This window comes from Colias croceus, chromosome 6 (assembly GCF_905220415.1).
Source record: "Colias croceus chromosome 6, ilColCroc2.1".
NCBI classification, from domain to species: Eukaryota; Metazoa; Arthropoda; class Insecta; order Lepidoptera; family Pieridae; genus Colias; species Colias croceus.
Window position 1 is genome coordinate 5,662,394 of NC_059542.1, and position 12,337 is coordinate 5,674,730.

General features: G+C 32.1%; 2 protein-coding genes across 2 annotated transcripts in view; one reads left to right on the forward strand and one right to left on the reverse strand.

Annotated features, from left to right (window-relative positions):
* On the forward strand, positions 1-5,391 carry LOC123692652. The gene is made up of 6 exons (XM_045637421.1): positions 1-1,171; positions 2,064-2,289; positions 2,659-2,788; positions 3,162-3,257; positions 3,748-3,883; positions 5,123-5,391. The coding sequence occupies exons 1-6, from the start codon at positions 89-91 to the stop codon at positions 5,243-5,245; spliced, it is 1,794 nt and encodes a 597-aa protein (XP_045493377.1). The 5' UTR covers positions 1-88; the 3' UTR covers positions 5,246-5,391.
* Positions 5,392-5,503: 112 nt separating this feature from the next.
* LOC123692471 (transmembrane protease serine 9) overlaps positions 5,504-12,337 on the reverse strand; it is a 29,256-nt gene continuing 22,422 nt past the window's right edge. The window contains exons 12-13 of the mRNA XM_045637225.1: positions 7,379-7,537; positions 5,504-6,439 (exon numbers count right to left, since the gene is read on the reverse strand). Coding sequence (XP_045493181.1) covers positions 6,320-6,439; positions 7,379-7,537 — 279 coding nt within the window. The 3' untranslated portion in view covers positions 5,504-6,319. The remainder of the gene's footprint in view (positions 6,440-7,378; positions 7,538-12,337) is intronic.

The following is a 12,337-nucleotide window of genomic DNA, read 5'->3' on the forward strand; positions in this document are numbered from 1 at the left end:
GCAATCCTTGGTGCAATCATATAAAGTGAAAATCTGCAGTATATGTTGGAACATTTTTTTACATTTAAGATTTTGAAGTAAATTCATAATGATTACTCACAGAAACGTTATATTTATTATTATAATTTCTGTTCTTATTTTAAACATAGCCTGTTCTATGCCTAGCATTTCTGAAAAACGTAAGGAGAACAAAGTTAGAAATAGCACGAGTTTTGATCAAACATTAAGCGCCCCAAGAGTAACTCCAGGCAAGAAATGGCAAGTAAGCAGATTGACTCATAAACGATACGAAATTGTTAACCTACTGTGGAGAAAAACAAAGATATTTGGTGACGTTCAAAGCGTAACACCTAATCCCAATATAAAGAGTGTTCCTAAAAGGAAGAGAGACCACGGTTATTCAACCACACAAGAAACGCAAAAACTAAACTATGCTTTACCTTATCTAAGAAGATCATCCTCAACACCGAGTTTTATAGAATTTCAATATTTAGATCTTACTAACGACGAGAATTCAAATTCAATAAACGAAAGCGATAATAATGCTAAGTATAATGAAAATCAAGTAGTAGTAAATTCTCCATTTTTTGTATTTCACCTTCAATATGAAACATGCAAGTCTACACAAACTCCACCTATTCAAATAAATAATACTTTAAGAAATTTATTCCTCGCTTATTTAACCTCTCCAAGGAATATACAAAATGCAGAAAATACAGCAAACAACATTGACATGGAAACTTGTCCGTTAACAACTTTGCCGTCTAATACTATGAATAGTTCAGACGATTCTGTGGAAGGCTATAATAATAACAATGAAAATGTTACAAAGGCTACAACAATATACGACAAAATAAAGTTCTTTGAAATATATGACAGTGATACACCACAAATATCACACGCACAAAACCTTGATTATGATCAAAAAGCATTGTTCGAAGACGTCGATGTTAAGACTAGTATGCAATCAAATTACAATAAAACAAGATTTGTGAAAAAGCACATCGATAAAGTTATTTCTGCTCAATACGTAAACGAATTTTACAAGCAATCTTCTAAAGAGTTATTTCCAGAAGCGGCAAAAGCTACAATAAAATCAGTTGTCGATAACGAGTACTCCTACATAAGCCGACAAGCTGCGTGGTCCGACTTTCCTTTTGTTGCTGTCTATGTTTACAGGTAGGTTTGCAGGTATTTTTTCAGAATTTATATAAATATATTATATTATGGTTTATTCGACCTAGGTACTCAAGGTCAAAAAAATTGAGGTTTAATTTATGTTCACAACATTAAATAAGAAATTTATTGTACACTAGATTTCCGCCCGCGGCTTCGCCCGCGTTTGCAATAAACGGAAAACCCGCATAGTTCCCGTTCCGTGGGATTTCCGGGATAAAAACTATCCTATGTGTTAATCCAAGTTACCCTCTATATGTTTGCTAAATTTCATTGTAATCGGTTCAGTAGTTTTTACGTGAAAGAGTAACAAACATCCATACATCCATACAAACTTTCGCCTTTATAATAATATATATTAGAATATTAGAATATAATATTAGATATTATTAATTTAAATTTTAAATAAAAGCTTTTATGTTCGTAAACTTGATAAGTCTTAAAATATAAAAACAAAATTATTTAGGTTTATTTACACTACTTAATTGAAAATAATATTGTGTTTATACTTTATACACAAACCCCTATAGACTTTGAAGTAAGTTGCATAACTAGCCCATTTCATTTAGTCCATTCAAAACGAGAGCGCAATTCCACATTAGTCTGTGTAAGTAATAAGTTCTTGAATCCTTTATGAAATGTTTTAAGCGTTTCAAATCACACATTTCATAAAAGATTTTAAATTAAAATACGACTGATGTTATGAATGCAAAGCACCATATTTTCTGAAATTAAAAGGTATTTAGTACAAATTAGGGGCAGGTATTCTTGGCCAAATGCAAAGCGACCGTAAAGGACAACAAATTATTTTGCTGACTTTGTATAATGCTTACTGAATGTAATGTGTAATTTTTGTTTTCATTGTTTAATTACTAATTAAAATTTAGGTGCGTTGCGATGCGGCAGCAATAAGTCCACATTGGCTGTTGGCAGCCGCGTCATGTTTGTCTCGACGAAACAGAGATACATATTACGTAGATGGTCAGTCGGCGTATGTGGCTTACTGCACTGACAACTGGAGAAATCCTGAGAGGATATCTTACGTTAAACGGAGCTTTATTCATCCAAGATTTGACGATAGAGATTTCGCAAGACGGCACCTCTACAATATCGGTATTGGGACACAGTATTACAATATCTATAATTGGTATTTATACATAGATTGAAGACGAAGTCTATACTGTAGTAATATTCTGTCTATTTTTAGTTTTACTTACGTTATAAGCTCTATTGTAACGTAGTTGTGGTTAATGATATAAATGATTTATTCATGTTATAAAGACTTGAGAAATTGCTTTTATGATAACAAAAATATTGTCTAGATTTCTAAGAAGAACATTAAAATGCATGTGACATACAATTACTTTGATCCTTTAATCATTTCGGAATCCTATAATATTTATACCATTACTAGTAACGTTAAAAATATCAAATACAATAGCAAAAGAAATGGATGAAATAAACTGTTATATGTTACACCAGGTGTTTTGCAAATAGTCAATTCCATGGCTGAAACGTGCAATGGGTGGGCTCCGGTATCGCTGATATCCCATCAATTTGATGCAAATCCTGCAGGCTCGGTGGGTGTCGCACTTGGCTGGGGATTAGACAGGTAAAAAATAAATCTAAACCGTATTTTTTTACGTACCTTTATTCCATTTACTTTCTATTTCATGCATTAATTGATTAATGGTATCTATATCATGAATTGTGTTTTTTGTCCTAAATAATAAAGTGATTTTTAGAGACAAGAAAACGATATCTTAAATGCATACTCCTATCTTATTTAAAGTTGAATCGTTCTAATTCTCAATTTGCGATTTCGTATTCTATTATCAACCAACTTACCGTTGTCTCGAAACCCTAAATAACATTAGGTACCTAATTCTAGGCTCGTGGGATCATTGTGTATGTAATTATAATATAAGCTTATCTAACTGCTCTTGTTACTACATGTTTGATGTAACTAAGATCGCTTACTGCAGATATGATGCCAGCCAGCCTATCAACGTTAAACATACCCTAATGATGTACGAAAATTTAGTGCATTCGGAAACCTGTCCTGGTTATATTGATATCAGGTATTATTCTGCATAATATAATTATAATATTCAGATTTCAATTGAGGTTTTAAAAGAAATACAATTACATATCCAAATTTTGATCCTGTATTATGTTAATATTGAAGATCCCCAATGTATATATTATTATGACAAACTAAAAGAAGGAAATTTCTGAAAATAATACACACGGAAGTAAAAGCACGGCAATCAAAATACGACATCTTATACTAAATCTAGGCATAAGATGAGAACTGACCCGTGAAATAGAAATATAAAGCCAGAGCCTCTCATCTTCTAAATTCATTTAAATAAATCATTTGTTTTGTTTAAAACCTAGCATATGAAAATATGTTCTGACAGATAAGATTCTATCTAACACGTGGTGCAAAGCACTATTTTAAAGTGTATTAAACTACAACAATCACCTCAAAATCATTATTTCACCCTTCGTAATCATGAACTTTTTCAACTTATTCAGTAACATTATTTTTCATCCATTTTATTTCAGTCAAATGAAGAGTTCCAAAAATAAAGTTAACGACCTGTATTGTCTGTCATTACCCAATTACTCCGGGGAAAATGATGATAAAGTTCACGGCGCATTGCTGTTGATTGGCGGAAAACTAATTGCACTATATTTACAGGTATGGTGTAAACGTACCTCTTCACGATGGGCAGCGTTGGGCGAATAGAGTAATCACAAGTGTAGAGGGCCTAAATGTCTAGTATAAGCGGCCGTCATTGTAGACGTTTATTCATAATCGTCGTATTGGCCACAAACATTAGACGATCATTTGTTGGGCCAACGCTGCCCACTATGAAGAGAGCCCATGTTTGATGCTCGAATACCTACTGGAGATTGTACTCCGATGTTTAATAAATACTTGTAGTTGTAAAATAAACATTCACCGCTCTGGCGTTGCAGCGATCATTTTGATTGTTTGTTGTAACAGAGGTAAAAATATCAGACATTTTAGCTAACATAAACGTTTTGCTTTGATATTTCATTTTCTAGAAAATAAAATGATTGAATTTAATATAAGTAGGAATATATTATGTTCAACTGGATGTTAATGTAAACAATTTTCCTAATAATAAAAGTCCGTCTTTGGTCTGTATTCCAAACTCACACCTAACTACAGAAATAAAGAGACTTTATAACGAATGTGTATCAATTTTCCACTCTTTAATAACTTCTCAACTTTTCTTATTAAAATATTACTGAGCAAATGCATTCATTTCAATGACTTCGTTATACGTCTGTTGAAGTACTTCAGCCCAGTGAAGGAAAATATGAAGTTATCCTAGCTAATTTAACGGACTGTGTAATATGCTCTCGACACGCTCTGTTTTATAGGCCTAATGTGCATATTACAAAGTCCTTGTATACCTACCTTCTGACAAATATTACTTATTTTAGGCGTACTGTCAAAGGCCGCCATATGTACATACTTGCATCTATTTGTCTTTTTCTGTGTGTATTGTAAATCTTGTGTGTGCAATAAAGAATTATCTATCTATCTATCTATCTAAAGATATCAAAGTACAAATTAGGTTGAAACTATAATAAATTTTACATATTCTGGTATTAGGTACTCTGCCGTTTAATTTACACATTGAATGTTAAACGAGATAATTAAATTTTATCCCAGAAATCCTACGGGAACGGGAACTTTGCCGGTTTTCTTTTAATAGACAAGCGCAGCTTTTCAAATAAATAATTAACTTTTATAAACTCAGCACCATTTGCTAACAACTCTGTCATAATTCAGCATTTCACACTATGCATTTTCATTGCGCATGCTTCAAGGCAATGAATCTATTTACATAATTAATGTACTCAAGATTTATCCAAAGCATTGTTTCGCGTCTTTTCTGTAAAGGAGGAGCGGCGTCCCTCGGGAGAGCAATCAGCGCTGTACACTGGAGTGTGGCGTCACATTCCGTGGTTAGTGGATACAGCGAGGGAACCCGAGGAATTTGTTACGTTTTCTTTAGAATTCTAATAGAAAATTGTAAACTATAGTCCTTTTTGTAATTTGTTTCTAGTCCATTGTGTAGTGTGAGTTGTGAGGATTGTTTAATAGTTATAATATTAAAACATTTCTTAAAATGGATTTGTATAGATTGCGTCATAAAATTATTATGTGAGTCGATTAATATACTTATTGTAATGTTTGATTTTATGGTGATGTATTGGTATTGTGATCTATTTTTATAATTTTTGAAATATATTTAAAAAAAAAAGTTGAAAAAAAACTGCATTTTTATTTTATATCTTATCTTTATTAGGCTTAGTTTTGATAAAATAAACAAATAGAATCAGAACGGAGTTTTACAAACTTTGTAATAATTTTTTTATTCAAGAAATTTTCAGCCAAAGATATTTGTATAAAAGCAAAAGATATTTGTATAAATTAGGTAATCGAATAAATAATGTAATAATATCTCGCTGCCAACGAAAAAATCTTGGAATGTGGGCAACATTATAATGCAATAAAAATAATTAGAGAGTCTATCCTTATACTATCTCTCCTATTTACCTACAGACAAAGAAGCATAGAAAATATATTAAATAACACAATGTAAATGACTATATACATAAAAGCAACAATAAATTGTTATTTAATTTTGTAGTAAACAAAGCAAGTTAAAAAATACTCTAAACATCTAAAGTCTGTGTGAAACCAACTGAGGTCCAAATCTTCTTAAAAGCTCGAGATACGAATTTAAATTTCCAAGAAGGCGATATATTTTGATAAAATACACAAATTCCATGATATCTCCTACCTATTTAAAAATGGCCGATATTAGGATGGATTTTCGTGTAATTTTAATAACCTAACAACCAATTATATTGTTATCATAGCCTCGAATTCTAACTACATAGAAGTGTAATCAAACTATATAGTATCTAACACTCTAGTGTAGTATCTAACACATTGTATGTAAATCGACTATCCAATTGTTCGCATTTATCTGGATTCTGGACCATTATGTTTTACATAATAGTGAATGCATGATGAAGTATTTCTCATAAAGCAAGACTGAGTCTGCCTCAAAAATATTGAAAATTATCGTTAATCATCAAAGTATTTGTGGCTCATAATAGCTCGCATCCACGGAACGTAGCCTGCTGTTCTGGTGTAGATGCCATATTTGCCACGCTTGCCACACCCATCGCCAAAACTGGTTATTCCCTAGAAGAAAACATAAACATGAAACTGCTAATATGAATAACATAAATCTTATAATAAAATTATAATAGCAGAAAGATAAAGCATCTCGCAATATTAATAATTGAGAATTGAGAGAGAGCCGTGTACATTTATTTTATCTCAGCTTATTACGTGTTTAATTAAAATCGAAGTCAAAGTCAAAGTGCTGGTCACGGACTAAAAGAAATATTTGATTAAAACAGCTTATAGGAGGGTTTTATAAAGAAAAAGTGTTTTGTATAAAAGCTTTTTATTTAATAGATATTTGAATTTGAAAATTAATTTTATACAAAAATAGATATAATAATTGTATGTTGGCATATTTATGGTCGAGTAATCGCTTTTCAGGTTTACCCATTTTCATATAAATCGTATAATCTCCTCATAAGATTCTCAAACTTACAACTCCTGCCTTTGCACTCAGTAATAAATTTGAGAGCTTAGTATTTTGCCGTCTAAAGTTGCCTGGAATTTTGGACCTTAGCAATGCGAGTGAGACAGGCGTTTATATTTAACTAGGTATTTCGATGCATACCAAGCCACACAGAAGCTGTTACATAAATTATTACACTCGTATAAGGCCACAAATGTAAACGGCGCATGGTTAAAAACCCTAAGCTTTAACAGATTATTATGTATTCATGATACTATTGTGGCTTTAAAAGCGTTATGTATTTTTATTTGTGTAGCTTTTTAATCGTTGTCATTGTTTGTTTTAATCACTGAACAAAGCATCCATCTCTATATGATATGTCCGGAGCTGCTCTTCTTTCAGGCGTGTCCATTACTGAATATACTCATAAAAATACTAACAATGCTCATTGCTCAATCCTGTATTGATTTCAAAACAGTCGTGTTATATACGCTAAAACTTACAATACATTTTAAGAACAACTTCGTCATATTAAACTAAACACAAACCTGTAAATAATACCGCATGGATCGATCCCTACACAGTAGAGGGCCTCCCGAGTCGCCTGCGCACGAGTCGCGGCGACCGCGCCCAGCGCACACCATGTTGTCTGTTATAGCGTATTGCCAGTATGAGCGACGACACACGCCTTGCTGTATTGTAGATACCTGTGGTAAATAAATATATACAGGGTTACTTGTAAAACACCAGCAACCTCGCAGGACCAGATAGCTAACATCATAAGTAACAACATTTGTTCTACAACTTTTGGCATAACGCAATAAATTATTTTTAAATGATTTTTTAAACTTTTATTGTACTCTCCTAACATTTGTAAGTCTATGTTCTATTCATTATCGGATGGACGACGCGACGCCCCCCTCCCCCTCTCGTTCGCTTCTTGTTTACGTAATTTTTGGGAGGCGTATAATATTCAAACGGATAATTAAATGAATATTTATTTTTGTATGAAAATAAAATCTAACAAATTATCAAAAGTCGTAGAACAAATGTTGTTGCTTACGATGTAAGCTATCTTGTCCTGCGAGGTTGCCGGTGTTTTACAAGTAACCCTGTATAAGACTATTTTTCAAACCTATAGGTATTTTACAACTAAAAGGAAAATATCACTATAATAATTTACAAAAGTGGACCCAAGATAAAAAAAAATGTCTAGTTAATGTCTGCTTCCGTAAGTGAAGAATAAATAAAAAAGTATACAGATAAATATAAAACCAAGAAAAACTTATGAAAACAAATCAATTAACCTCTAACAAATTTAGGCCCTTCTATGAAACTTAAGCGCTTATCAATAATAATGGAAAATATTTAGAAGCTTTACAACTTCAATCTCTTTTGTCACTGTTTATAAGAATTTCATGTAATACTTTTAATGGATTTTTGAATTTACTTTTATCATAATTCAAGGCATAATGACTCTCTAGGGTACTAAAGAAATCCTCTTGTTATTTTCTAACTTATATCTCCCTAAAATACAACTTCGGATATTTAAATCGTCCTACTTCAACGACGCACATTACCATATTATGTTACAGGATTACAAACATTCTTCAAGATTATTTTGTGACTATACTTTTATTTTCACCAGCGCTATTTGTATTTCTAAGCGTAGCAATTACATACATTCGTTTTGAGTACTACTGCATAATTTACGATTCATTTTACTTAATGAAAAATTTCCTCACATTTTTCTTGTTCCCGCAATATTGATCGATTATATAACTCCAAGAGAAATCAACATAATGTAATGTGACATTTCCTTTCTTCAGAAAACGTTCAATGTTCACTACAATTACATTTAACCATAAGGAAGGAAAGGACAACAAATAAAAATAGTAAGGATTCGTCACTTTACCCAACTAGGTATATAATAAGGACATATGGGACCTGATTGTAAGTAATAAAAGAGATATAACAATAAGACGTGTATCATAGAAACAGAATTTGATGTTTCTCGTATACTTAGATCCGTTCATATAAAGCTTAATCACCAATATAAAATTTGTTTTACACATGTTAATAAATTATTAAAATACAGAACTGATAAAAGCACTCTAAAACGACCTCTCGCATAAGCAAGTGATCGTAAGATAAGTCATGTTTTCTTATTAACTAAAAATATATAAACGAATTAGACTACATAGTATAAAACAAAGTCGCTTTCTCTGTCCATATGTCCCTATGTCCCTTTGTATGCTTAAATCTTTAAAACTACGCAACGGATTTTGATGCGGTTTTTTTTAATAGATAGAGTAATTCAAGAGGAAGGTTTTGGTATATAATTTATTACCTTTTAGACAAAGCGGGCGGTAAGCTAGTTTATTATAAAATAATATTACATTGAAATATGTTTTAATATTACTTCTGTTTAATAAAAATAATATAAATAAGCAATAAGTAATTAAAAGCATTGATTGCCACCATCTATATATATATATATAAAACTCAAAGGTGACTGATATAGAGATCTATCCACGCACAGTCCAAACCACTGGACGTATCGGGCTGAAATTTGGCATGCAGATAGATGTCATAACGTAGGCGTCCCCTAAGAAAGTATTTAGGAAAATTCATCCCCTAAAGGGGTAAATATAAGTATGTATAAAACTCAAAGGTGACTGATATAGTGATCTATCAACGCACAGCCCAAACCACTAGACGTATCGGGCTGAAATTTGGCATGCAGGTAAATGTCATAACGTAGGCGTCCCCTAAGAAAGGATTTAGGAAAATTCATCCCCTAAAGGGGTAAAATAGGTCATGAAAACTTATACCATGAAAATTTATCTTTGCCACACAAACGAAGCTGCGAGCAACAGCTAGTTATACTATGTTTTTTGTATTATACCCAATCTCTTTTTCATAAAGGCACAGAAAGCATTTATCATTCTAGGCACGTTATCCTAATTTAGGATACCAAGCACTAGCATGATTTGAATTAATATAGGTACCTACCCAAATTGTCATTGATCGGCGTTCGCATGCTAAGAATGGTACCTAAGATTCCTTTTAAAAGACTCGTCTAGATATTTTTGAAGTTTGACTGAAAAGCAATTCGTAATACTCGCATAAAACTCAAGAAATCGAAACACAGCACGATTACGTGTACAATATCAATAAATCTCTAGCAGCCACTCGTTTCCCAAGCTTCAACAATGACGCTAAATCGCGCCTAAGTAGATTACTCGCGTGTGCATAGCCCATCCGAACCACAAACAACAACATAATACCTACACTCTGCCATCGGATCTAGACACGCGGCAGCGTGTCAAGCCGAGTTCAAGCGAAGAGAACTGGCGAGCAGCAGCCGTGTGTATATTTACACGAACCATTTCGAGCCACTTTTCACCCCTTATAACTCGAAAACTATTTAAGTTATATAAACCAAATTTGGTACATATCAAGAGGACCTCAAGATAAACAAGAACCTTAAATTTCATAAATACAGATTAAACAGTTGCGTTGATATTAATATCCAAAAATCGCAATTTTTAAGACTGACTGACTTATAGACATATACAAAACCTAACCCACTTCCAGATGACCTAGAAAGTTCAAATTTTGTAATCAACTAGGTAATAGTGAGTGTACAAAGGAAAAAATCAGAAAATACTGAATTTATTTGTATTTAATTTTTTTTTCAATGACATAAATTTTGTTTGTATGGAAAAATGGAAAAGTTTAAAAAAAAAGAAAATAGTATATTCACCTTACTAGTCTTAAAAAATAGATCAAAACTAATCAGTGGCCGAAAAAAATTTTGAAATCCATCAATAAATGACTGAGATATAGATTATTGAAGTTTACATATTTTAGGACGAAACATCTGTAGATTCGAAGCGCCTCTGACATCACACTCACTCGCGCTAGTATCGCTAGGGCGGATTACTTCGATTGCAAGATTTCTTTATTCAAAACTGTTATTAAACGTATCTAGACACGCGGCAGCGTGTCAAGCCGAGTTCAAGCGAAGAGAACTGGCGAGCAGCAGCCGTGTGTATATTTACACGAACCATTTCGAGCCACTTTTCACCCCCTTATAACTCGAAAACTATTTAAGTTATATAAACCAAATTTGGTACATATCAAGAGGACCTCAAGATAAACAAGAACCTTAAATTTCATAAATACAGATTAAACAGTTGCGTTGATATTAATATCCAAAAATCGCAATTTTTAAGACTGACTGACTTATAGACATATACAAAACCTAACCCACTTCCAGATGACCTAGAAAGTTCAAATTTTGTAATCAACTAGGTAATAGTGAGTGTACAAAGGAAAAAATCAGAAAATACTGAATTTATTTGTATTTAATTTTTTTTTCAATGACATAAATTTTGTTTGTATGGAAAAATGGAAAAGTTTAAAAAAAAAGAAAATAGTATATTCACCTTACTAGTCTTAAAAAATAGATCAAAACTAATCAGTGGCCGAAAAAAATTTTGAAATCCATCAATAAATGACTGAGATATAGATTATTGAAGTTTACATATTTTAGGACGAAACATCTGTAGATTCGAAGCGCCTCTGACATCACACTCACTCGCGCTAGTATCGCTAGGGCGGATTACTTCGATTGCAAGATTTCTTTATTCAAAACTGTTATTAAACGTAAAATAAAAGAAAATTGTAATAAAAATATTGCCTTTATTGCTCATACAGTTAAAAATAATATTATATTTTACATATTCACATTTATTTATTCTTTATTTATGATTGTTTAGTTTAGTTTTAATTTCAGTGTAAATATATAAATAAATAAATAAAACCTTTATTTTGCTTTAAACATGGTATTCAATGGTGATACAATTATATTAATAAAGCACAAACATGTTTAGCCAATACAAGCATGCAAAAATAATTACCATAAATGGTGTAATGGAAGAAGGCTTCGTCGAAGGTCGAAATGATTTAATTTGCGTAATATTAATATGAGTGAAACATCTTTAGGCGCGTTTAGAGTAAAATTTCAAGATCGCGTCATGGCAATACCGTAACGTCATGGAGTAAGGCGACGATTCTTCTACAACGATCTTTGCATCTTGGTAATAGTGTGTGTACAAATTCACGCTGGATGTTTAGAAAATCATGTAATCTTTTAAACAGAAAACGAGTTTAAAAAATTGCAGATAATGACGGGGCAATGTGCGCTGACATTCATAACATACCTACAAGAAAATATAGAAAATAATACTAAACAAACCATACAGAGAAACCGCAAGAAAAAAAAATCGTATATAAAAAGTATTATATTTATAAAGTAAATCAAATTTGCAGAGTAGTTTTCTGTACAAAAAGTAATGATATCCCACCAAAAACATAAATGTAAAAATTGGAGCCGAGTTCAATCGTTGACTTAATTTGCCAAAAAAAGAAATGAGATCTAAATGTGTGCCAAGTTCTGCAGACAGTCCAGAAATTTATTTACAAAGATGTATTAAGTT

What these genes read in the sequence shown, in the direction of transcription:
- LOC123692652 (XM_045637421.1), top strand. Translation starts at nt 89, where the DNA reads ATGATTACTCACAGAAACGTTATATTTATTATTATAATTTCTGTTCTT. An exon ending in TTCCTTTTGTTGCTGTCTAT is followed by an intron (nt 1,172 to 2,063) that starts GTTTACAGGTAG and finishes ATTAAAATTTAG; the next exon opens with GTGCGTTGCGATGCGGCAGC. An exon ending in ACGGCACCTCTACAATATCG is followed by an intron (nt 2,290 to 2,658) that starts GTATTGGGACAC and finishes ATGTTACACCAG; the next exon opens with GTGTTTTGCAAATAGTCAAT.